Genomic DNA, 27,308 nt, shown 5'->3' with positions numbered 1-27,308 from the left:
TGGGACCATACTAGAAGAATTTTATTAGCGATTCCAAAACCAGCTATCTTCTCTATTGTGCGTGGATTGGTGAGGCTATATCCATTCAATTCAGTGAAGTCCAATTATACTTTGGTAGTCTCTATGATCCAAAATCAGGGCATGGGAGTAGAGTTGGACATAACGCCTCTCATTATGGATATCCTTCACCTTAGCTCTTATTTTGTTTCTACATTCACAAGGATAGAGCATTAACTTCAAGCGTCTAAGTCATGCATTGAGGATACATGAAGCAATTAAGACTCCTTTTGGTATCAATTATCATTCTCAATTATGAGAATTTTTCATTATTTAAAATTGTTTGGCATCTATTATCACTTTTATTTTTATTGTAAATAATAGAAAAACCTCCAAAATTCATAATAGACTTTTTATGTCTATTATGGATTATGGTGAGAATTTTATTATCTTCATTTATGTGAAAGTTTACTTAAAGTTTTATAGCTGGATGATGATAAAATAGTCAATGCACATTCTTTTATAAAAAGTATGCTTTTTCCTTTTTTTTCTCACTTACTCATTATTATTTTTTAACAATTTTTTGTTTTGACACCAAACTTATTTTTTATATTATAATTTATTTTAGACAAAATTAGCCAAACCTTTTTTCATTCTTGACCTATAATGAATTTTTAATTGTACTTTTTTTTTTAAATAGGCATAATAGAGAATGAGAATTGATACCAAAAAAGAGCCTAACTCTTTCTAGCATATGCTGTTGGTGATACCAATTACTATTTATCAAACACAAACAGTGTCATTTATAAAATACCAAATAAATATGTTATTGAACGAGTATGTGATATACTTGTATTAGTTGGTATGTGGTACAAGGTCGATATGAACAAATAGATACAAATGAACCATATCATATCCATATCATCAGTGCCATTTTTTATTAGATGATCAAATATGGTATGACGTATATATATTGTTTAGTATTCTTTATGGTGACGATATAAAGTAAACGTATTTGCTACAATATTGATACCACATGAAATGCTAATCACCATGTTGAATTGACACCTTTACCCTTAGTTAAAGCTAATTGATATGATATAACATGCACGAGTGGAGCTACAATGGGGCCAAAGGGGCCATGCCCCTCCCCCTCCAAAAATTTTCAAAATTCCATTTCCGTCCCAAAAATTTAAATATTCATCTCTGACTTCTTTTCATATATGAAATATTTTTTTTTGTGTAAGGAGATTTATTCAATGAAACCAAAGGGGAGGAAAACATCGCGTTATGACTCTGTTAGGAATTCAACAATTAAGTCGGATAACCATGGAGCCAAGGGGGGGGACATTCAAACACACAACACAAGATTTACTGGTTGGCTTTGGACCTACACCAAGGTGAGAAATGCTCTCACCAAGCATATGCAATCGAAGAATACAAACAAGGTGGTTACAATAAAATCTGGTCAACAAGATCCCAAGCATAAGACAAGAAAACGACTAACAAAACAAGAAGAAGCAATGTCTAAAATATTCTCCACCACCGGCATAGCAGCAATTGGAGCAGCAACGTCTGCATTGAGAGCTTGAATAGCAACCAAACAATCCGATTTGACAATGATTCTGAGATGACCAAACTCAATAGCATATTGGATACCAGCCTTGATTGCTTCTAACTCACCAATTAAGCATGAACTCATTAGAATTTCCTCTGAGAATACGAAGGTGATTTTTCTGTTGTTATCCCTACCAATAATGCCAATGCCACCTTGAAATATCAATACTTGGACATTTGAATGGAGAAAATTTTCAACGACAATAATAATGTATATCGGATCTTGGCCATTTCTGAAGTTAAATCCCGACTCCACCCCTGATAACATGGTTTTGACATAGAGTGATTGTACTAGAAAAATGTTGGTACCCTTTATTTCTTTCTCTCTGTTGTTATTATTTATTTATTTATTTATTTATTTCAAATCTAAAGTCATCTGGACAAGTTTACACATACCTCGACATTCTCAAAGCAGGACATATATACGGCGAGGCTATCCTAAGTTCTAAGAATATTCAAATTCTTAATTTACCTCTTATTATGACGTGTTCTTTCTTTCTAATTTGAACCAAATTTTTAGAATGACACATTTCATACATAAATCAACCACCAAACATGAAAGTAACCATAAAAGAAAAAAGAGCATGTTAAATTGCCATGCATCAAGCACTCATGCTTCTTCCAAAAGCTATTCCTTGCTTGTTGGTTGGTTCCTTTTCCTCACTCAGATCTCTATGACTAACAATGCGTGAAGCAGCGGTCATCTTTAGTGTCACCCACAAGAAAGATATCATCAAAGGTTACCAATATAATTTCAGAGAAGGCTTAAGAGTTAAAACCCCAACTCCTTTGGGAACAAAATATTAATTACCGTTTGGCCCTTTGAACTTTGAAGGTTTCTTTATACCATTTGTTGTATGTAGAGGGTATCACATCAACATACATACCCATCCATTGGTTGGCAATCTAAGAATATGTTTAGTTGCAAGAAGAATGGAAATAGAGAAAGTGAAGGAAAGAAAACTCTTTCACCCTTATATGGTGTTTGGTTGCAACTTGCAAGTGGAATAAAACCAAGTTATTTTCACCATGCAAGTTGTTTGGTTATCCATAAAATTGATGTAAAGTTAATGTAGAATTCTTTAAAATTCATAAATCAATCTATTTTATTGTATATACGATGATTATGATAGTATAATACAAGACTCCTAGCATAGCGTATTACATAAAAAACTTCACATGCATTGTCAATAATCCATACTTCTACCATACATATTGATGATTGCATTGCAAATATGCATGCTCATGTCAATCAACTCATCCTAGAAGAATGCATAAATAGTATTTTCCTTCCCACATAAATGATAGATGATGTATTTTCTTTTAACATTTGCATACTCTAACTTAGCTTGCAAGGTGCAAGGTGGCGACGTGAATATATATACTTTTGCTGCCCTATATTCTCGTTAAAGACGTAGAATTAAGCATTATGATCATCTAGATTTTAATTTATCTATGTTTTTGATAAATACTTCACATTTTCTACCAAGAAAAAAACAATATTTTAACAACTACCCTTAAATTACTTTTCTTAGAAAAAAAAAATTATATTTTAAATAAAAATTTTGTTTTTTTCCTTGCAACCAAAACACTCTTAAAGTTTTGAGTTATGTGTATTACCTAATCATCCAGGTTCTAATTATTTTTCCCCTAGACATTTCCACCCTTATCTATATCATATAGCTTTTGTGGTCAATATACCATGCATATACCTATACCATACGTATACAAATCAACCAATTCATCCAATTTAGGTACTAATATCTCAAACCATATTCTATAAATAAACGATACGATACCATTTTTCAAGCATTGATTTGTATTGTGGAGATTCTATCCTACCTGCTCGTGTGAGAATTCTCTCATTGGGTGAATCTCCAACACACAAGGTTTAAAGTACCAATATTAAGTATCGGATCGGTCAAGTGATTTTCAAAGATATATTGTCTTATATCGAGTGTTGTATCATATTTTTTTTGTTCAAGTATTGAATCATATTTTTTTGGTTCAAGCATTGTATCCAATGTTTAAAGTTTCCTATGATACTATACAATACTAGTCGATACATATCCATATTTGACCCAACCGATACGATACATCTTGATACATCTCTCCATTGAATTACACTAAAATACATTAGCCAAAGCGATACAATACTTCGATACAGAACGATATGTCTCTTAAAATCACCTTATCAATACGATACTCGATACCGATATTTTTAACCTTGATCATAACGGTTATTTCCAATACGGCTATGTAGTGTTTTGTGATTCTTGTGAATACTTTAATTAAACTTTGCGTACGCGCGCCGTATATAATCAAAATTCAGATCTAACAGTTTCTGGCTTCACACTTGGGTGACTGTGCGTCACTGTCAGACATGCTTTCGCTTTCGAGTTCAATTCCCTCAGTTTTATACTTTTATATATAAACCGTTCGGTTGCATTTCCCACCTAAAAACAAGGTTTGCTGAGCAAGGAATCCACTTTTTCTCTCGTTCGCTTGTTCTCCCGTTCTTCTCGCATTCTCTGCGAGATTTTTTTGCCTAATCGAAGTAAAGCAAAGATGAATCCCCGTCACGATCCGAACCCTTTCGAAGAGGAAGAAGTCAATCCGTTCTCGGTAACTATCTTTGGAACTCTCTCTGAATTCATCTCGTTTTGCCCTTAATTGCTCGCATAGGTCGCGTTTGATCGCCTAAATTAGCTTTCTTTTGAGATCTGTGCGGCTGTCTGGATGTAACTTATTATCATGAGTTTTGATCTAGATGTCTAGGTTGGAGTGTGCAGTAGTGTTGCATCTGCAATTTTACCTAGAAATATTGGCGTAATTGTCATAAGATTCGTACACTTTAGTGTTGAAGCGTTCATAAGATAATTTTTTTTTTAATCTTTTAATTTTATTTTATAATCATTGAGTCCTTGGGTGGAAGTTGGGCATGTAAATTTGGTTTAGGTTCATGTAATATGGATGTTGTCATTGACTCATTATACAAACCTTGGTTCTGCTTGGTTTTGGCAAGCTTTGGATTCGTCTTGTTGATTAAGAGAATTGTTATGTTTACTTTTTATAAATGTCACAGATAAATGGCTGTGACCATATAAAGCGTATTTTGAGGAATTCCACTTTATTAGAGCCATTGGGGAATTTTTTTTTTTGGAAAGTTTGGCAATTTAAATAATTGCTTTTAACAGTTGGGGGTCTTTGTTAGAAAATTGAGTTGCCTTTGGTTCCTTCGGGTTTTTTTTTGCCAATATCTTGTTTTAAATGCTGGAACTGACATGTTTATTTGCAGAAAGCTTCTGCGCCTACATCAAAGCCACGGATACCGTCATTCCTACCTCAATCCCTGGGTTTTGGCAGCAAAGATGACGCAACTGTTGACATACCACTGGATACAATGAGTGTCAGTAGAGACTAATTATGTTATATCATCTTGTAGTTTCTGCTTGTTTATGTTAGTTTAGTTATTTCTTCAGGGGCTGACTTGTTGTTAATACATGCACAGGACACTAAGACCAAATCCAAAGAACTTGCTGCATGGGAGACAGATTTACAGAGGAGAGAAAGGGTTGGTGTTGATAATTCATTTATGTACATTCTGTAGCAATTTGGTTATCTTTTTAAATAATTTTTGTTTAGGGAAAAAATAATCAAGTTCTTACTTTTTGTTTTTGTATATGTGTATGAATCTTTAAACAGTCGTCTGGCATTGGTATAGAGAAGCCCTATCTTTTTCCCATAGTGTTGCTCTCCCTTTTAGAATGTTTTCGGTACGTTTTATAAGGTTTCAGTTTGGTTCTGTTGGTGTCTGGAAGCAGCTTTTTTGTGAAAGCAGTGGTATGGCTCCATACAGTATGACCCTCCCTAGACCTCCCATTTGTGGTTGCCTGGTGCACTGGGTACACCATTATTTTTTCTTTGTTCAGCTAGTCTTGCCTAGTCTTGGTATGACAAGCCCAAGACTTTGAAGTGAGTCCTGCCATCCCCTCTTTCTGAAGAAGTCTGCTACCTCCCTCATTGTAACCTAGATCCTTGTGGTGACAATACATATGAACTTTGTTCCATCAAAAAAGAATTTCTGATTGAATTATTTACAAGGAACAAAAGCAAACTTCTTCTTGCCGAACCTTATGTACTTTAGGATAGAGACACTGTGCTTTCAAAGTTCTTGTGCTATTTGTTGAGATTTGGTCCTATATTTACAGGATATAAAACGACGAGAAGATGCTGTTGGCAGAGGTGAGCTATGGGCTTTCAGCTAAGGCACTTATTGGATAAATTTCTGTTGCTCTTACCCATTTTTGTTGCAGCATTTAATGTGAAGTTTCTTTTTATTTACCTCAGCGGGGATCCCCGCTGATAACAGAAACTGGCCTCCGTTCTTTCCGATTATTCATCATGACATAGCAAATGAGATTCCAATCCATGCTCAGAGGTTGCAGTATCTGGCTTTTGCAAGTTGGTTAGGTAATCCTTATAATGTTTCAGTATTCATTAAATATCTCCATTTCCTGAAGCCTTTGATTTTGAAATATATCAATCTGTTATGCACCGATTAAAAATGGAAAAGAAAAAGGGGGAGGAGGGAGAATCTCTGATGTTGTGTCATTGTTGGGGAGGTTTTTCTGAAGCCTTAGATTCATAATCTGTTCCTTCTGACACGATTGATCTTGGGGGCTTTTGTCATCATGATAAATCGAGTTGAATTTTTCTGGGAGTATTTTATTAAAGGTGAGGTTGCTCATTCCTTATTTGTGAAATGCGGTTCCCCTTTGCACACATAAATGCTCTCGCGTGGCTTCCTATAACCAAACCAACTAATAGGATTAACAGTATTGCTATATGGCTTTTGAATGCAATGAGGGATATGAATAGAGAAGAAAGAAGGATAAAGAAGATAGGGGGAAGAAGGGGAAATCTGAGGAGAATTAAACTTGAAGAAGGGGAAGTAGGAAAAGAACACTCATAAGAAGAGGAAAGAAGAGGAGAGAGAGAAGGGGGGGGGGATGTTGCAAACACACAATGCTGAAGCTTCAATTCATTTTTTTTTCTCCAAAGTCTTTTTTTTTAATTGCAATGTAAGGGCCTAAAGCTTTACAAGAAGTAGAAACTTATTAGACTGAAAATAGAAACTAATATCCTAGTAACTGGAATTTATGGAAATATAAATCAATTAAAATTAGAAATCTGCTAGACTTTATATTTCAGCCACATAAATAACTAAAATAGAAACTATCAAAAATAAAAACTAAACTAAGGTGCTAAATCTCCCAAGAATAAAATCTTCATGTAATTTGATCTTGGACCTACAAATCCTCTATGGGACATTCTCAATAGGCCAAATAATGGGCTGTGACACTGTTCATGCAAACAGTGTTTTGGCCTCTTTTGGCCTTCTAAAAGATCATCTGAACTGAATGCTTGAGCTGGGCTGGTCCATCGCTGGTTCACTTGGTCCTGTTTCCATGCTGGTTATCCTGCATAAGAATGATTTCCCAGATACAGTTTCTTTGGCAGCCAACAATGGTCCACTCTTTGGATCCTAACTTTCATTACACTTATTGTGGTTTAAGTTGTAGCTGTGGTTTATGTGAGCTGCTTCCATTCTAATGTATATTGTCATCAAGGTGAGAGAAATTTAGCAGAAATACCTTGTCTTAACTATCCAAAAGTTCAACAGGATGTTGATGTGAATTGAAGCAGCACTTCAATGATTTTTTCCAGGCCTAGTCACCACTACTGTGAATATATACTTCTTCTTTTTTAATGAATATTGAAAATGGTCACTTTACTTATTGTGTTTCTGCTAGCAAACCTTTTGAAGTATGGCCTTATGTGGTAGAGGAGTACTATTGAGATAACCTACTGACTGAGTTGAATTTAGGTCTTGGAACTATTACAAAGAACCTGAGATCTGTGTTTCAAGTTATAACAGAAACCTGATGCATCATTTAGGTTCCCAGAAACAAACTATTTAATCATGACAACAAATGGCAAAAGTAGGGAGAGAGCTAACTAGCTTATTTCTTATGGCACTATCAACATAAAGAAAGTAATAGAAGGAAATCCAAGGAACTCAAAAGTCCAAGCTGGCTCATAGCTCTCCCACTGCTGGTCAAGCTCCTTAGGTAGGAGATAAACTGTTCCCTTGCTCCTTCCCTAACCCCTAGCTTTGCTCTTTATTATTATTATCACCAATTTTCCCCATCTTACTTTATTCATGTATTCTTTTCTTCTTCTTTTTTTTAATTCGTTTATTTCCATTGTATCCCTCCCATATCTGACTGCCAAGTTACCCTTAAGATTCCCCTTTATTTACAAATGTACCACAGTTTTCATAAACTTCCCTTCATTTATGGTTTTGCTCCTGATTCTTTCAATTTGAGTATTCTGTTGCTCACATATTGGTTCAGAATAGGTTTTCTGAAGCCATGATTGTCTTCGCTCTTAGTGTTATCCATGCTGTTGCTTAGGTGAACTCTGTTAGTTGTATAAATTGCTGTTCTCGCTCTTAAATAATGTTATATTTGAAATAGTCAATTTTCCCGTATGCAACTTTGCAAAACCTTGCTGCCAATTCTTCATCGTTATTTCAACTTAAATTTTTGGCTTCTTCACAGCAAACAATATATGAGCAATATATATTTTTGCAGGTATAGTTCTTTGTCTTACATTCAACATTGTTGCTGTGACTGTCAACTGGATTAAGGGTGGAGGTAAAAATTTGTTTCCTCTACGATTTATTGAGTAAGATTATTGGCCTGGCTTTTGCTTGATGCAGAGGTTCTGAGAACTTTCACAATTCACAGGTGTTACAATCTTTTTCCTTGCAATAATCTACGCCATACTGGGATGCCCTCTTTCATATCTACTGTGGTATAGGCCTCTCTATCGTGGAATGAGGTACCTGACTTATCCATTCAAGCTCACTAATTTTGTATATGTAGACTTATCCATTCATGCTTACTAATTTTGTATATGTAATGGAAGAAATTGGTCTTTGCTGCTCATCTCAGTGGGATAGGGTTGAATCAGTTTGGTGCTGAGTTATATTTTTAAAGTTGGTATTGGTTTTGATGGAGCTTGTACCAAATTCTCTCCCTACTTTGATGTTGATGCGGTATCAGACCAGTTCAATTGGTTCTGGTCCTACCCCAAAAGATCTGGTCCTTTGGGGTTTGGTCCAACCAGAGTTTGATTAATTAAGTGTTCTATTTCAGTTTTAAATTTTTGTCTTTTACTTGTTTTACTATTCCTACACAAGAGTGAGGTATACTTCGCTCTGGTTTTTGTTTTGGATTTTGATTTCAATTAGGACTTGCATTCAATTTCCTTTAAATAGATTGTATTAGGACACAATTTTTAAGGTTGAATTAGTTGAAGAGTTCCATTTGTTATTGAGAGATTTCCTTCCCCCCTTCTTCCCTCTGTGTTTTCTAATTCTCCTTGCCCACCATTGCAGCCCTATACCGGGCCTGCATCAAATGTACGGTTCATTTGCAAGTACGCTGAAGGTAAAGGGGTACAAAGAGTGAGGAGGTGGAAAGGAAAGGAGAAAATGAAGGGGGAAATAAAGGGAAACCTGAGAAAAAACAGAATTGCAGGTTAAGAGAGTAGAAATCACATAAATTGGCGGGGGAGAAATAGTGCCAGTGTACAATGCCCTTAGGCTATTCAAAACACAATTCAGTACATTTTAATGCCATTTATCTCAATGTGTATTACAAGCATTTAAATGATAAGAGAAACAGACTTAATAAGAGAACAATTTTACTTGGAACCTTTAACAAATTGAAACTAACTAAAACGACTACTATGTGTCCAAACCAAGTTAATGATCACCTTAAGTAATTATCCCAACAAAATACATAAGAGTCCCAAATGTCTACTAGACCAAATCCCTAGTAGGACCATATTCTTGATCTAGGTTCACAAACGGCTCTGTATCAGCCCATTGTTGGATTGTTCCTAGGCTCTGCTGCATCAGTTCTCCTGCAGTCTTTATGAAGGGGAAAAGAACCTCGACCACGTGTTTAATAAAAGGGTTAGATCAGCATCACTTGATCAGCTTTGATGGGATGATCATCAATGTTCCTCCCGGTCTACCTCCATTACGTAGTGAGCTTATGATGAGAATGACAGAATTGTCATTAATGTGGGCTGCAACTTGAAGAAGAAAAAAGAAGTGTACTGCAAGGGTATAACAGTGGTTGAACTTGGAAGCTATGAAAGACAAAGTAGAATAAGAATAGAAGAGGGGCAATTATCAAAAACAGATAAGAGGGGGACTAATGAATATGTGGGTTAATATAGTCAGACATTTTTCCCCCTCTCTTTTTAAGAATGGAAAAAAAGTGGAAAGAAGAAAGGAGGGATGGTGCAGGATGTTGGAGGAGAGAAACAACATGGTTGGCGGTTTGGTTATAGGAATGAAGGGAAGAGATGTTGTTCAGTGGCAGAGGAGTTGGAACCAAGATCTGATCCTTGTTGGGTGGTTGAATCTGGTCAGTGGGAGTCTAAGGGGAGAGGATTTTATGGCAATTCCACAACTGGTCTGCTGTGTGCTTGCATTTTTTATTTTCCCATTTTGTTGGCTAAAACATAGAAGAAAGGGGAATGTGGAATCAAATGGTGGGGGGTGGGGTGGGTGGAAGATGGATTTCTATTGAAGAAGGATGAATGTGTTGAGACTTCTGCTAGGATAAACTCTTTTTTGTTTCTATGGAACTGCTGTGGGACTTGAAGCGCAAGGGTGGGTTGGGGTTGGCATTTAGTGGGAGATTGGTTAGAAGGTTGCTGTGAGAAGGGATCTTAAACCTTTCCCCACTTCTTTTTTTTGGGGGTTGGAGGGTGGATTGGGAATGGTATTGCTGATGGTGTTGTCCACAGCAGTAGAAGTGGAGTGGAAAAGAACACAATGGGAAAGTTTGCAGGCAGATGAAAGATTACTTGGGAAGAGACTAAGAGGGTAAAGGATCCGTAAAGGAGAAGGGGATGAGGAGGATTTTTTTTTTGGGGGGGGGGGGGGAAACATAGTTGCAGGGGGGAGGCGAGAGAAGAAATCACACATGAAGAAAAGAGTTGCATGGAGAAGAATGCAAATGATCAAAACCCCTCAGGCTATTTAAACTTCAATTCATTCTATTCCATTTCATGCTCAATATGTTTTTTTACGAGCATTCAAATAATAAATGAAACAGGCTTAATAGAGAACAACTATACTAGAATATTTAACAAGTTAATGTTAACTAAAACTACTCCTATGTATTCTACTCAAATTAAAAACCTGCTTACTTAATTATCCCAAAGCATGAATGAAAACCCAAATATATACTAGAGAAAAATCCATATTTTGGTCTGGTTCTCAATCTGGGTTCACAAACATGTTTGGTTCAGTCCAAGGTTTGCCCTGTATAATGCTTTGCTGCATCAGAGTCATGTTTTGTATGGATGTATTGTGCAGTTTGAAAATTTGATCAGACTATTTGAACCAGAATACAATGCATTGGCTCTTTCAACAAGTAAAGGAAACATGTTTTGCTGATTGGGTCTCAAGTTTGTTTAGCGATGGTATTGAAGTGGCTGGTTTTCTTTAAAATGGTCATAATCTTGACAGTACCCTTGCTTTGTAGTAATATTGAATCTATTGATTATCTGGAGCAAAAACTAGGCCAAAACTGGAGTTGAACCAGAGTTGGTTCTGGATGGTCTGTTGCTTCTCTTGTCTGGCTATTTATATAGTTTTTTGATGATGCTATAGAGAAATGTACCCTGCTTAAGATTCTGCTTTATGTTTCTGCTACGTATAGTAATATGATTTATCTGGTGTGGATTAGCTGTTCTTGATGATCACCAATCTTTTCCTGCTTTACAGGACTGACAGTGCTCTGAATTTTACTTGGTTTTTCCTGTTCTATTTGGTAAGTTTTATGAACTTTAGCAGTTTATTAAGAAATCTTCCTCAGAGCAATAACTTCCCATGTTGTACTTATTGTGTTGGCTTGATGCAGCTTCATATAATCTTTTGCATATTTGCTGCTATAGCTCCTCCAGTTGTCTTCCGTGGGGAGTCATTGGCGTAAGTGCTTTTAAGAACTCTTCCCATTTACTCTTTCGGACAGACTATAATCTGGCGCATTCTTCATATTTTTCTGGTCTTGAATTGTCTCAGTACTGGACGGTGTTTGGATGTGTGTGGCTTCTTCTTAAATGAGTAATTGATGCTTCAAAGAACTGCAGAGATTAATCCTGGAAGTGACTGTTAACTGATTAATGCTAGTCAGATTCAGATCACGACTTCCATTTGAAGTTAATTAACTAATAGACCTAAAAATTTGGAGAACGTTTGGTATTATATCTGGATAGGATTCTGAAATGACCGGCCACTAATACTTTACCATTGATTGTTGATAGCTTTTTGGTGTAGTAGAGACAAAGTTTGGTACAAGAACCGTTAACATTAAGCGAGTGTTGATGTTTTACCTGGCACAATACTTGGCTAGTTAGACTGATAAATTCATTCAAAATATGTTGTTTGATTAGCCAGGTGACATGCATGGCAGGAAGAGAGAAAAAATTTTAGGAAAGGAACCGTGAAATTAGATATTTATGAGAGGAAAGATACTAAATTCAAATCATTTGGTAAAGGGCCTCAGGGTCCTTAACTGAGGAGATCTTTAATTTAGGGGAAAAACAAGATAGTTCATATGATGAACACTGAATATAACCACTAATAATGGAGTTGATTGACGTTAGCTTTTCAGCTTTTCCTGGTTTATCTCTGATAGAAAGATGGCTCTTGACATTTTCAATCCCCATTTACTCCTGTGGGAGCATTATGCTTCCTTCATAGTCCAATTTTCAAAACTTGAATATTCATTGGCCCATGGATGTGGCTAGGCCTTGGGTTGCTAGTGACAATAGGGGTAATCCATCCACACATGTATTTCTTCTATGCAAAATTTCAGATTGAAGAAAATGACAGTACTGTCTCTGCGTGTGTGAAGTGGTAACTAAATAGCCTGTTTTGTGCCGGTTAGTGTTAAACCTTTTGATCTCCTCCCTCTGCGTATGTAGTGGTCCATCCAAAGAGAACCTGTCCAAAGAGAACCTGTCCAATGGTTAGTGCCAAGGTTTCAAGTATCTGTGAAACTGCATTTGCATTAATGGTTTCAATGGATGAGGCAGATCAATCAATCTATATTAACATTAATCAATTGACTCTACTATTAAATCTTGATGTTGTTTACTTATCAATGCTAACCTACTCCTTACTCGAACGTATCTACTATTCTACTCCCGATCCGCCTGAACTGGATAGGTGTCGGTTGAGATTGATTTGTTCCCGATATTTTTAGCTATAACTTTGATTGGCATGGCTATCAGTCTCTGCATGGACAAATTGACTGCTGTCAAATTGATGCCTGAATGCTTAGACGTACATATCGTAAAAGATTTTAAACCATTGAAAAGGAACTGAAAAGGTGCAATGCATGGTGGGCCTTCCACATGTGGAGACAAAATATTGAACTGTGGCCCAAATTTGACATGTCTAGTACATGGTATCCTTTTATCAAAGGGTCTGAGTTTCCCACCAGACATGTCCACTATCACTAAAAATGTGGCGGCCAACAGCTTCCTTTCCCATCGGTTGTGGGCTTGCACTAACTTCATTCATGGATTTTTCCCTGGGTTTATTTATGAAATTGTCTGGAGAAGTACACAATGCACATTCCGTCTTTTGCTTGCTCTTGGTTATGTCATTCAATTAGATACACAAATTGTTGAGAATGCATTGGTTTTACTCAATAGTTTTTCTCCTCAAATGTATCCTGCTACCATTTGAACTTCGTCTTCAGATGGATACTTACAGACCATTCTGACCTTCGTTCAGTGACTTTGCATAGCTGAGAGCTAGCTCATATTTTCTGAAGGATTTATTAGAACTACTTATGGTTTTAGGTTTTAAATTGTTTCTAATACTAAATTCTCACGCTTCTAGCGTTGTTAAAATTGTGGATCACCAGGGTAAAACGTTTCTTTCTCTCACCCCTTGCTCCTTCCATCCATGGGGCGGATGAGAGATTCCTTGTGCTATATTATTCTTTATATTCAATAAGCTTTACTAATATCAGTTCAGAATTCAGATGCATGTGAAACTGAAGTAAGATCTTTTTTTCCAACTTTCAGGGGTATCCTTGCTGCAATTGACGTCTTCCATGGCAGCGCACTGGCTGGGGTAAGTTGTGTACCCATGGTTCTTTTAATTCTCATGTTGTTATTTAAATGATAGCTGCAGAAATCAACTTGTGAAGTAAAAGGTGTAATGGACTTGATTGTAAATAAAAAGAAACATTGTGTCATAAATGTCGACCACCTTCTGAACACTTAATTGAATCTAGGGAAAAAGACAATTTCCCTCACATGGTTCCTTGACTAATGCCAAGTGCCTTCCCTCTTTGTTAGAAAATAACCCGACCTTCCCTGTTATCCATGAAAAATAGCAACTGCATCCATTCTGTTTAGAGATCTGTTAACTGAAGACATCACTTTCAACATGTCAAAATATTAATTTAAACCCTGGAATGCCCTCATTACGAACTTTGTTGAGGCGGGTGAAGACATAACCCCTTCACTCGTCCCTCTTTTTTTAATCAAAAGAGTTCTATGTATGTGCACAGTTTACATTCTATAGAGTAGCCTCGGTTTGCAATCTGAGGCCCTCTAATACTTTAATGCCATTTCAGGCCTGCAAACTTCTATATTTTCTTATTTTCTGTTTGAGCTTGTTATTCTCAATTGAACATGCTAAGATGCAGTTTATTCATAATATTGAATACTCGCATGATTTTGATGTTATTTATCTTTTTCATTTCTATTTTGGCCTTGACAGATATTCTACATTATTGGGTTTGCACTCTTTTGTATAGAATCACTCATAAGCTTGTGGGTACTGCAGGTTAGTGCTTGTATCACTGGTGATGTTATTACCTTGCAATGCTATTGCATATAGTTTAATTTGTTGAACAAAGTAGATAAAGGATAGCGAAATTTATGGTTAAAGGAATACACTGATGACAATTTTTTTCTCCTGCAACTTGCAGAAAGTTTACTTATACTTCAGAGGAAACAAGTGAAGCCTGATGCTGGCTGTGTAGGAGAGAATATATACTGCTGCTTCATGTCGTATATTCTTTCATTCCTTTTTTTTCTTTTTCTTTTGGGGTGGGGGGTTGAGTGTGTTTGGGTTGGTGGTTATGTTTTAGTGATAATTCATGTTTGTTGAGTTGTTGATGCACATGAATGGCATTTTACTTGCATAGATTTTCCAGATTATCTACCTATAGTCATTTGCTCATTTCAGATCGACCATAGCTGTTTGGGTATGTACATGGAAGAGTTTCCAAGTCTTATTTTGAATGTGTTCTAGGATGCTATGAATTTGTTTTGAGGCTTATCCAATGGGGATAGAATTAGTGACAATAATGGACAAGATACTGTGGTTTTACCCATTGGATAACTGGTTTGGGTTGTATAGTTGTTTTTGGGTTAGATTTAGTAAACACTGAATAGTTGCATTGCTTACACTTTGACAACCAATTACACGCTTTGGAATGCCTAGCATATTCTGTTGGTGTTCTCCAGCTTCTGTATGGTTTGCTTGATATTGGAGGAGCTAACGGGTTTCATGTTGGTTAGGGATGAAACTTTTGACAGCGAGATCTCAGAGATTCTTTTTGTGTTTTCTTTTTATTGAGTAAATAACATATTATATTGAGCAAATTACGTGTATGTCCCATGGATTTGTCAATTATTAGGTTTATTCTCCCTTGAATTTTGTTTTACAATGTTTATATCATAGTTGTTAAGGCGTCGCCTAGGCGTCTGGGCACCTTTGGAAAGCCTCAAATCGGTGTCGCTTCATTTTCAGGCAATAAGGCGATCCCCTTTGGGGTATGAGGCATTGCCTAGGCGTCGTCTCAAGAGCCTCAGACGCCTTGTACCTCAAAGTGTCCGCTTTTTTTTCTTTTTTAAATCACATGAAAGATGCCAAATCGTAAGCATATATTTAATTACTTATTAGATTCCAATTGTAAAGTATCTATTGTTTGAACCTATATGCATATTTATAACGACACTACATGTGATCAAATGTTAAAATATAAAAAAAAAAAAAAAAATAAAATTGAAAGAGAATAAGTTCTTGACTCAAGTCTCACACTCTTACTCTAATCCCTAATCTCTTCCTCTCTTCCTCTCTTCCTCTACCACGACAACACTTTGGCAAGCCGCGCGATAGATGACTTCTTCTCTTCCTTTCTTCCCGCAGCTTTTTATAGGATCTACTATGTGTGGTTTGTAGATGTTGGATGACTTGAAGTAGGTTAATATTAGTTTTTGTTGTTATTATTGTTATTGTTGTTATTATTATTATTATTATTATTATTATTATTATTATTTTTTATTTTTTTTTTATTTTTTTTTTTTTTTTTTTTTTTTTTTTTTATCATATAAGATATGATAGATTTATAATGAAATTGGAGTGAATTAGATGTATATTATAAATTTCACTTAAAACCCCCAATTGCCTCAAAAGCGCCTCGGAGGGCGCCTCATCGACTCATTGCCTCAACTAAGCTTAAACCGCCTTGCATCGCTTCATCGCCGTGACAACTATGGTTTATATGCCTTATATTTCAAATTATATATCAACTATACCCAAATAGCTTTCCAGCTAGAATACTAGGTTTAAGTAATGCCCCATGGACTATTGTACTTTCAAAATTTTCATTTCACCTTTCCTTCACAAGAAGTAAGTATAGGAAGTTTATATATTTTCTTAAATTGAATCTTACTTTTATGTACTTAAATTTTTTTCTCAGGAAGATTTAATAGGGTAAACATGTTATTTTATTTTTAAAATTCAACAGGATTAGGTGTAGGAGAGTAGTATATGTAATAGAAAAAATTCAAGGGGATGATTATCAAAGGGTTGTTGTTTAATTTGAGAATCAGCAACACTTCTTAGTGAAGAGATTATGGATTCAATTTTTTCTTGTTTCTTGAAAATACTAACTAGTGCTAAAACTAAAATTCAAGATAAGTATACTTTATAGGTTATAAACCCAGGAATGAATAATTTACATGCAGCACATATGCATGGAGCAGAAAGTAATCTCAAATCATAGATCTGCGGGGTTTCAAATTAGGCTAAAAGTGTGGTACATTAATGTAGTATTAATATTAATAAATAAATGATTTTGTCAAACAAATTGCATCATTCGCATTATACAAATGATTAATGATTGAACAGAACTCTCTGTTCTGGTAGATCAAGGTTCTGGTTTTGACGATAGTTTTGGAATTAGGATGGATCAAGTCTCACCTTTCTCTTTCAGTGTTTTGGTCAACAAAGGGTAAGGAAAGCTCTTGCTTAGTTATTTAGAATAAGAGTTCATCAACTCAAAATAGAATCTGAATTTTAAACATAGAAGAACCAGTGAAGTCATTCTTTGTTGAGTAAATTTAAAACCTTAATGAATGCTCTTCTTCTTCATATTGTAGTATTTTTCTCCATATCTTTAAAGAATTTGCTATTGAAGAATATACTTTTGCATGTATTCATACAAAAATATAAACAAAAGCGTACAAATCTTACAACTCTAAACCTAGAACTCGCCCTTTGCAACTCTTTGGTTCCGTTTTGATACACAATTCCTAATCTATCTAAAGATATTGGTAGCACCATCGCCCGGTGGTGGTCTAGTGGTTCAAAGCTCACTCATGTGTTTGGTAGGTTCGACTCCTCTTTGCTCTTCTGTTTCTCGCATTGGACAATCTGTTTGGCCTAATGTGGGATCACTACCAATTTATATGGACTATGCTAGGTCTCCAATGGAGCTACATTGACGGAGCCAGTACTTATGTCTTGTAGTTCACAGTGCTAATACTTGTATAGGTCGAACTCAAAAGTCCAAATATTGCTTAGCAAGGGGTGGTCTTGGGTTCGCACCTATATTAGTAATATTCCCTACCCCCACAATATAAACTCTCCAACTACAAAATAAAAAAAAAGAAGTTTAATGCATAGTTTGATTGCCAAATCAGAATTGTGTAAAAAGTGAAGAAAATCCCGGAATATCATGTACGACTAATTTTTTTTTTTAAACGTTAATTTAGATGAAAATAAAATTGAGAAGGGAATTTTTATTTGGGTCCTTAAGGTTTGATCCAAATCAATTTTTAGTTCACATAAATATGAAAATTGATAACCCCAGAGACATGATGACAAGTGCGTGTATCACGTTTTTTAGGTCACAAATTTGAAAACTGACGACCCAACATGCATGACGAAAAGTATCTCACAATTTCTAGTTCATAAATATGAAAATTGACAATCCTACATGCATGAGGACGAGTGTGTATCATGTTTTTCTAGTTCATCATAAATAAGGCGACTCTACATGCACGACGAGAGCCTTGCTACATTTAATGAGGTTGAATCTACGGGCTTGATGACAAATTAATGTATCACAATTTCCGGTTCATAAATATGAAAACCAATGACCCCACATACATGATATCAGGTGCGTGTATCATGTTTTCCTGTTCAGTATAAATAAGATGGTTTCTTCTACTTCCCTCATCCTTCTTCATATCGTCGACTGCGATTACGTTGGTAAGCCTTCTAAGGACAACCAATGTCAGTCCAAATTAATTTGAGTAGGGTTCACTCCATCTCCACCAAGGAGTTTTGAACAACCAATATCTAAAATCACTAGTTTTTGAGGATATATAGTCCATGTAATCAACATGAAGTTTACTTTCCAAAAATTGCTTCTAGGTATCTTTCTCTTGTTTTAATCACTATTACTTGTTGAAGCTTGATCGTCGTGGATTTAGAAAGGTTTTTTCTAAGACATTGTTCATTACTATTATTTTTTTGTTGAAGGATCTCTGGTTGTATGTATGTATTGTCAGTTTATTGCTGAATTATTAGTATCTTAGATTGTAACTCTTTTTTTTTGGGAAAACTTATATTGTAACTCTTAGTACGTTTGATGGATTAGATGGTTTGATGTTTTGAAGACTTTTAACTATTTTTTCATTCTCAAAAGCAATAACCGGCATCGAATATGATATGTAATGTTCTTGTGTTTTTGAGTCTGCATTTATATTATATCATGGGTGCTGATTACAGGATATGTTTATAATATTGCATGCAAGTATGAGTAGATCGCCAACTTCGAGAATGAAGCTAGCCACGGATAAGAGAAGAACAAGAAGCAGAACAAAATTTTCAGAAATTTTATCATGTTCTTCAGATTCACTTGACTTTTCTCGTCAAACACCGCTGAGCGACGAACAAGCTTTCCTAGGGTTCCAGAGAATAAGGCCGGTAAGCAATCTGAATATGCTCGTGTTCATACTAAATTTAAGGGTTTGTGTGATGCATGCATGCATGTGTGGTGAAAGTATACAGAACTGGAAGCTACAGTATGAAATTATAGTCCCTCATTTCAATAATTGGCTGGGTTTGGGTTTGAAACTGGGTAAACATTTTGGTGTGAAAATTTGGTAAACTAACTGAAGTTGGTGCAGGCTTACTGCAATTTCCTTCATTTTGAATGAGATCGAGTTCATCTTCTTTCATTCCTACGGCACTCACTTGTTATTTAGTTAAGCATATGGATTGATTAGTTTCCTTAATTTGAAACAGGCTTATGATTCCCTAACTGCTCTTCAATTTCGGAGAGATAGTTTGGTCAGGGTTAGGGTTGGCTAGGCCACAGCTCAGACGATATAAGCTTCCCAAAACAGGCAAGCTTCTGGGTCTTGGAATGGAAGTTTGGTCTCTTTTCTGTTGCAAGGAGGGCAAGAGATGTGAAAGCTATGAAGATAGATGAAAGCATCTATAGATCCAAAGAGTGTAACTCGAAGAGAGAGAGAGAGAGAGAAGTTAGTTTACCTGTTTTTAAGTATTACCATACGCCTCACACATTTTTTTGTAAAGTCATAGTGAGATTTTGAAAGATTTGTATGATGTTTTTGTGTCTTGTTGAGATACTCTATTGTAATTTGTAACCTTCTTTTATAAATAGTGAAATCTTTTTATTCATCTCATTACATCACATTGATGTGTGAAATACATTTAATCTTTATCTATAACGTGTAAAACAAGTTTTCCTATCTCTACTTTGAGTCTCACAATTAAAAAGAAAGAAAGGTGAATTCAATGCTCCAGGCTTTGGCAAAAGCAGTCCACGATAGCGGCAGGGAGTGATAATTTTCCTACGCAACCTTACCCTAACAATTTTTGCTAAGAAGCTGTTTCATAATCATACTTGAAAGCTTTTGAGTTGTCCATATTATTCATCTCAACAGATTTCTTGTATAGAGAGGAATAGTCATTGTACTAATTCCAATATTTTTTTTTCCAGAGTAAAATGATAGAATTTACTCTTACTGAAAAATGCTTTATATCAAAAGTATCGAAAATTAAATTTAGGAATACTGACACCTGTAGTTTTATAATTTACTCCACATGCTTGACGAGAGCCTTGCTACATCCAATAAGGCTAACTCTACAGGCATGATGGACAAGCGTATCAGAATTTTTGGTTCATAACTATGAAAATTGACGACCCCACAGGCCCTCATGCACGATAAAAGGTGCGTGTATCATGTTTTTCCGTTCAACATAAATAAGGCGACTCCACATGCATAACAAGAGCCTTGCTACATCCAATGAGGCAGGCTCTATGGGCATGATGACAAGTGTATCACAATTTCCGGTTCATATATACGAAAATTGACGACCCCACATGCATGATAACAGGTGCGTGTATCATGTTTTTCCTTTCAACAAAAATAAGGCGACTCCACATGCATGACGGGAGCTTGCTACATCCCATGACACTGACTCTACGGGCATGATGACAAGTGTATCACAATTTCCGGTTCATAAATATGAAAACTGACGATCCTGATGCATGATAACAGATGTGTGTATCATGTTTTTCCGTTCAGCATAAATAAGGTGACTCCACATGCATGACGAGATCCTTGCTACATCCTATGAAGCTGACTCTACGGGCATGATGACAAGTCTATCGCAATTTCCGGTTCATAAATATGAAAACTGATGACCCCTCATGCATGATAACAGGTGCATGTATCTTGTTTTTCCCCAATTTTCGGTTCATAAATATGAAAGCTGACAACCCCACATAACAAGTGCGTGTATCTAGTGTATCGCAATTTCCGGTTCATAAATATAAAAACTGATGACCCCTCATGCATGATAACAGGTGCATGTATCTTGTTTTTCCCAATTTCCGGTTCATAAATATGAAAGCTAACAACCCCACATAACAGGTGCGTGTATCTAGTGTATCGCAATTTCCGGTTCATAAATATGAAAACTGACGACCCCACATGCATAATAACAGGTGCGTGTATCTTGCTTTTCCCAATTTTCGGTTCACCCCACATGCATGATAATAGGTGCGTGTATCTTGTTTTTCCATTCAGTATAAATAAGGCGGCTTCTTCCACTTTCCTCATCCTTCTTCGTATCGTCAACTGCAATTACATTGGTGAGCCTTCTAATGACAACCACTGTCAGTCCAAATTAATTTTAGCAGTGTTCATTCCATCTCCACCAAGGAATTTTGAGCAACCAATATCTAAAATCACTAGTTTTCGAGGATAGTCCATGTAATCGACAAGAAATTTACTTTCCAAATATTGCTTCAAGGTATCTTTCTCTTCTTCTAATCTCCATTACTTTTTGTAGCTTGATCTTCTTTGATTTAGAAAGGCTTTTCCATAAATGATTACCTTTGTTGAAGTATTTTGGGTTGTATCTTGTATGTATCTGTTGTAGGTTTATTGCTATCTGAAAAAATAGATTGTAACTCTTTTTTTTTCCTGAAAAAAAAAAGATTTTTATTTTTATTCGTGGGTTTATGTTTTGAAGTCTTTGAACAATTTTTCATTCTCAAAAGCAATAATTGTTATCCAAATAATGTATAATGTTCTTGTGTTTTTCAGTTTGCATTTCTATTATATTCATGGTGCTGATTAGAGTATATGTTTATACGTTGCGTGCAAGGTAGTATTTGTTAACAAGTAATAGTGGATCGCCTGCTTCAGTAATGAAGATTGCAACGGATAAGGGAAGAACAAGAAGGAGAATTGATGTTAGAGAAATTTTATCATATTCTTCTTCTCATTCACATAACTTTTCTCGTCTCAGCGTTGAGCGACGAACAAGCTTTCCTAGGGTTCCAGAGAATGAGGGTGGTAAGCAATCTGAATATATGAATATGCTCATGTTCTTATACCATTTTTAAGCATTTGTGTGACGAGTTAATTCTCTAAACCCTAACTTGCCGGTTTTGGGTTGAAAGCTAATTGATTCATTGTGTTTAAGAGTATGGATTTACTTGTTTCCTTTATTTGGAATAGGCCTGTGGTTCACTAATTGCTCTTCAATTTTGCAGACAAAGTTCTTATTCACAGTATTTCTGTGAATAAGAATTATTTTTCAAGAAATGGAAAACCAAACAAAGTTTGGTCAGGGTTCAGGTGGGTTTGGCCGCGGCTCAGGTGAAACAAGCTTCCGATAACAGGAAGACCTTTTGAGTCCATGAAGTGGCGTTTTTTCCCATTCTAGTTCGGCTGCGCCTCTCTAAGCATGGCCAACACAAAGGTGAGGAGAGCAACAGACGTGAAGGCTATGAAGATAGAGGAAAGCACCCACACGTCTGAAGAGTGCAACTCAAAGATAGGTGGAGACAAGAGATCCTCATCATCATCATTATCATCATGCCTTGTCCCAACCATGGTCCGATATGTCGATTGAAATCGCCGTGTCGGTGGCTGGCGACGCCACCGACACGGCGACAATCGCTGAAATGTCTAGCGATTTTTCGAAGACCACATCGGAAAATTCTTGAAATGGGTTTCGACTTTCGAGTGTTCCGGCTTCGTTCGAACTTCGAAGAGATGCTTCAGTGCCAGCGCGGTGGGGGTGAAGGGTGAACTCCCGTAGGAAGGAATTAGGATGAGAGTGAGACGGTGTAGTTGTTACCTGTTGGAGCATGGAGGAATGAAAAAATTCGTTGAAATCGACTGGGTTCCTTTGAGGATTCACAGAAATTTGCAAGCAAATCCAGCAACAGCCAGCAGCACCGAAGCCACCTCCACCAGCACCAACACCGCCGCCTAGACCTCCTCCTACACCTCCACCAGCACAGCAGCACCAGCTCCTCCTCCCAGTCCCCGCCTGCACCTCCTCCACCGAAGCAACTTATCCACCCCTCACTCTCTCGGAATCCTCTCCGGCTTAGAGCCTCAACCTGCAGATTCCAAGGTGTGACAGGGTCCCTTCATCCCCAATGCTTCGAAAAGTCGACCGTCGGCGATATATCGCCGACTTATGGAAGATATCGTGTCGCTCGGGGGTGTCATGTCGACCCCCAGTGACACAATGATTTTTCGCCGTGTGTCGGCGATATATTGCCGACACACGGTACCATGGTCCCAACTAAATAGGTTGGAGAAAGAAAATAAGGGAAGATTTATAAAAATTAAATACCCTCTCTCTTTGCATTGTAATGTGTGTCTCAATTCTTAGTGATCCGATTAATTTGCTTTCTGAAGTCTAGGATGGAAGTATATCAAGCCTAAAACTCACAAGTGATCTCTTGCCTTGTGATGAAAAATATAGTAGGACCTAACTCATTGGATGAGTTGCTTACCTATTTTAAGTGTTACCATATGCCTCACACGTTTTTATGTAAAGCCATAGTGAGACTTCAAGGGTTTATGATTGTATTTTCTTTGAGATATCTCTATTGTAATCTTCTTCCATATACATTGAAACTTATTTAGATTCATCAACGCATGTATCACATTGATGTTTGGAAGACATTTGATCTTTATCACTAATGTGTAAAACTAGTTTCTCTATCTCCACTCTTGGTTTCACAATTAAAAAGAATAAAGGCCAAATTGGGTGCCAAAACCTTTGCACAAGCAGAGTCCAGGGAAGGTGCGGGGGAGGGGGTGATATTTTTCCCACACAACCTTACCCCAATGTTTTTTTCTGAGATGCTATCTTGAAATCATGCTTTAGCGTTCATATTATTCTTCTCAACAAATTTCTTTGTATAGAAAATTAAGTACACTTTTGTCTTTTCGTTATACCATGTCTCAATTTTTCGTGGTCTATATCAAGAGTTTGAATTTCCTTGGAACTAAGGGCAATATTCTATCGTACATTTAAATACCCATAAACTATCTCGGGAGACCATACTCGACATGTAAGCAGATTCACATCTTCTACAATTTCCACCCCCTATATAATTCCTATATAGGATTACGACACGTGGCAGTTAGTTATCCAAGGGTTAGAATTAGAAAATTAGAAATTGAATCTAATAAATGCCTAAAATTAAGCGTCAAGAAAAGAGGAGAGACAAAATTGGATGAAATTTTAGGAATTTATTAGATTCAGTTTCTAATTAGGCTTTATATTTTTGATCCTTGAATAATTAACTACCACATGTCGCGATCCTAGATAGGAATTACCGGAAGTGAGAATTGTAGAGGATGTGAACCCATGTAAGCTAATCTAGATAAACCAGTTGCAACAAGGTCGGGCTTGGCCGAGCTTTTGCAATCCCCAGCCCAGCTCTATACATTCTAATCTAAGTCCATTCCCGCCTTGACCCTAATTCAGGGCCAATGATTATTGTCCCTGACCCTAAACCCTATAGGGCCAAGCCAAGCCCATTCCCACCCGGGTTGGCCCTATTTCTGGCCCCGATTGGCCATGTCTTTGGGCCTAGCCCTAATTGGCGCTGTCCCTAGCTCTAATTGGCCTTTATCCCTGGCCCTAACCCTAATTGACCCTAATTAGCCATATCCTTGTCCATGTTCCTAATTCATTGAGATCAAGCATCATGGATAAAATTAGGGGAAAAATAAGGTTAGAATCACGGCCAAAATCAGGGCTAGGGTAGGGATAGACTCAACGGGCTAAAAAGTAATCCTAGGTCTGCCCTTGGCCCTAAGCAGGGCCAGAATATTTTGGCCTTAACCTGCCCTTAGAACCAAAATCTTGAGCTCAAGCCCTATTTAGGCTCAGAACGGGCTTAGGACGAGTCAGGGTCAAACTTGCACCCCTACCACTTCCCATGAAGGAGAACCGAACAACCAATTGGCACCCTTTACTGTGCTTAAAATTGGACCGCACAAAATTGGACCGCACACCAAAGAAGAAAATTTCAACGAGTATTCTAGAAGGAACCACCATTTCCATCAATGTGACTTACAAGTTACAACTGATGGAATAAAAAAATAATATATAACAACAATAATGTTCTAAGTATAAAAATCCAAACAGAAAGAAGTCGCATTTCAAAGCTTGAATTACTTCAGTTGATCTTATCCCGTTTACTCCCTCTGTGTCAACCATGTCTTTGATCTCCAAGCTTTCTCATACAGCTTCTTCTTTAGCTCGATCATGGTGGATAACAGGAAACCAACGCTACCACCAGTGGAAATATGATTTCCTCTCAAACCCAACACAGGCTTCACACTTGCTGTCACTCTTCCTAGCTGTTAGTCACCACCATAACTGTACTCCAATGGTGGCGCTGGTCAAGAAGAGCCAAACCATCACTTCCTCCAGGGCCACTAGGCCTGCCTTTACTTGGCCACCTCCCCTTCATCGGCACCGAGCTCCACCGTAGCTTCGCCAAGTTAGCTGAAACCTATGGTCCCATTATGAAACTCCGACTAGGCACCAAGCTTTGCATTGTGGTGTCATCACCTTCACTGGCAAAGGAGATCTTCAAAGATAAAGACAATATATTCTCCAACCATGATGTGCCTGCGGTAGGAAATGCTTCCAGTTACGGCGGTGTTAACATGGTGTGGTCACCTTATGGTGATCATTGGCGGATGCTTCGCAAGATTTGTGTATCCGAGTTGCTAAATCACAAGAACTTAGAAGCTTTGTATGGACTCCGGCGAAGAGAGGTTTGTAGCATGTTGAGACAACTCTACTCAGTTTCTGGCAAACCAGTTGACATTGGAGAGATGATGTTCCTCACCACATTCAATATCATGACCAGTATGTTATGGGGTGATACACTTGAAGGAGAAGAATGGCGGCGCACAACTGTGGATGTTAGGGCAATAATAGATAGAGCTGTGTTGCTTTTTGCTGAACCCAACGTTTCTGATCTTTTTCCGGCACTAGCATGGCTTGATATTCAAGGTATTGAGCGGCGGATGAAGAACACTGTTTCTTGGTTCGATCAGATGTTGGATTCCATCATCGATGAAAGGCTCAAATCAGATAGAGAAGAACAAACACAAGAGAGTGATGGTAAGGAGAACAAAGATTTCTTGCAGGTCTTACTACACCAGCACAATCTCAAAGCAAAGGAAGGAGTCCCTCACCTTACCATCGACCCACATCAAGTCCTTGTTACTGGTACGGCTCTCTTAAACTCATTCTTAAAAGCTAATCGGCAAAGAGAGAATGTAGAAGTATATAATCACTAGATTTTTCTTTGCAGGATGTGTTGGGGGCTGGGACGAGATCAACATCGAGCGTAGTAGAGTGGGCAATGGCGGAGTTATTGAAACATCCAAAGATAATGAAGAAAGCTCATTTAGAGATAGAAGAGGTGGTGGGTTTGAACAACATGGTAGAAGAGTCTCATTTGCCTAAGTTACACTACTTGCATGGAGTGATAAAGGAAGTTCTTCGTCTACACCTACCTGCTCCTTTCTTGATTCCTCGATGTCCTAGTGAATCCTGCACCATTGGCGGCTTTATGGTGCCGAAAGGCTCGAAAGTTATGGTGAATGCTTGGGCTATACAGAGAGATCCCAATGTTTGGGAGAACCCTTTGGAGTTCAAGCCTGAGAGGTTCTTGAGATCTACAATTGGAGAAGATGAATATGATTTTTTGGGCAAAGATTACAGATATATTCCATTTGGATCAGGAAGAAGGGCTTGTGTTGGAATTCCAATGGCAGAAAGAATGGTACCATATTTATTGGCATCAATTTTGCATTCATTCAAATGGAAATTGCCAGAGGGAGTTGAGCTTAACATGTCAGATAAGTTTGGTTTGGAGTTAAGGAAGGCAAAGCCCCTTGTTGCTAGTCCTTCACCTAAGTTATCTCACTTCACACTTTACAATTGAAATCCCTTCTTTGTTGTAATCCATCTTTATTTTCATCATTTATGTATTCAGAAGAGTTGAAACTTTGCAATAATTCTCTTTCATGAATGAATTGTCGAATGATGCACAGAATTAATCGGATATGAATTTTGATGTATTATCTATCCTCAAACCAAGACACCGTGATGGTCATTTTCAATCTTTTTGACTTACTAACATTGCAGAAGACCATCGACAACTTGACGCATGGGCGATAAGATTGATGCCCATGCTTTGTCACATTGATTTTGCATTAGTTGTGATAACAGATTTCAACTCTATTGGGTCCCAGCTTGACAATGACTACAGTTCCACTAGAGATGACTGCTTTGATCAAATAGATGTACAACAACACAAACAAAACACATTCACAACTGCAAGAAATTTGCTAAAGTTCCGACAAAAATGCTTACATCCATCCAAAAGAAAAAGTAT

The 27,308-nt window shown here is 37.1% G+C and overlaps 1 protein-coding gene, 2 long non-coding RNA genes and 1 pseudogene across 4 annotated transcripts; all 4 read left to right on the top strand.

Annotated features, from left to right (window-relative positions):
- Positions 1-4,018: 4,018 nt before the first annotated feature.
- LOC149000144 (secretory carrier-associated membrane protein 4-like) lies at positions 4,019-15,474 on the top strand. The gene is made up of 12 exons (XM_089139622.1): positions 4,019-4,239; positions 4,913-5,023; positions 5,126-5,188; positions 5,826-5,859; positions 5,965-6,087; positions 8,274-8,336; positions 8,430-8,523; positions 11,495-11,540; positions 11,631-11,698; positions 13,810-13,858; positions 14,513-14,578; positions 14,724-15,474. The coding sequence occupies exons 1-12, from the start codon at positions 4,183-4,185 to the stop codon at positions 14,754-14,756; spliced, it is 807 nt and encodes a 268-aa protein (XP_088995748.1). The 5' UTR covers positions 4,019-4,182; the 3' UTR covers positions 14,757-15,474.
- Positions 15,475-18,327: 2,853 nt separating this feature from the next.
- LOC149000143 (uncharacterized) lies at positions 18,328-19,751 on the top strand. Its single transcript, XR_016170873.1, has 2 exons — positions 18,328-19,018; positions 19,340-19,751. It is a non-coding gene; the product is annotated as an uncharacterized LOC149000143 (long non-coding RNA).
- A 1,451-nt stretch (positions 19,752-21,202) lies between these two features.
- Positions 21,203-24,017, top strand: LOC149000142 (uncharacterized). Of its 2 annotated transcripts, none has more exons than XR_016170877.1 (3): positions 21,203-21,379; positions 21,741-21,927; positions 22,128-24,017. It is a non-coding gene; the product is annotated as an uncharacterized LOC149000142 (long non-coding RNA). The 2 variants fall into 2 exon arrangements; XR_016170876.1 differs by having other exon boundaries at positions 21,737-21,927.
- Positions 24,018-25,010: 993 nt separating this feature from the next.
- Positions 25,011-26,855, top strand: LOC149000141 (geraniol 8-hydroxylase pseudogene; annotated as a pseudogene).
- The last annotated feature ends 453 nt before the right edge of the window (positions 26,856-27,308 follow it).

This window comes from Hakea prostrata, chromosome 11 (assembly GCF_041222555.1).
Source record: "Hakea prostrata isolate BN-2017 chromosome 11, UWA_Hpros_2, whole genome shotgun sequence".
Taxonomy (NCBI): Eukaryota; Viridiplantae; Streptophyta; class Magnoliopsida; order Proteales; family Proteaceae; genus Hakea; species Hakea prostrata.
This window is presented reverse-complemented; position numbering and strand designations above follow the sequence as displayed.

Coding starts and splice junctions, on each gene's coding strand:
- LOC149000144 (XM_089139622.1), top strand. CDS start 4,183: ATGAATCCCCGTCACGATCCGAACCCTTTCGAAGAGGAAGAAGTCAAT. Junction 5,024..5,125: donor TACCACTGGATACAATGAGT/GTCAGTAGAGAC, acceptor ATACATGCACAG/GACACTAAGACCAAATCCAA. Junction 14,579..14,723: donor TAAGCTTGTGGGTACTGCAG/GTTAGTGCTTGT, acceptor TGCAACTTGCAG/AAAGTTTACTTATACTTCAG.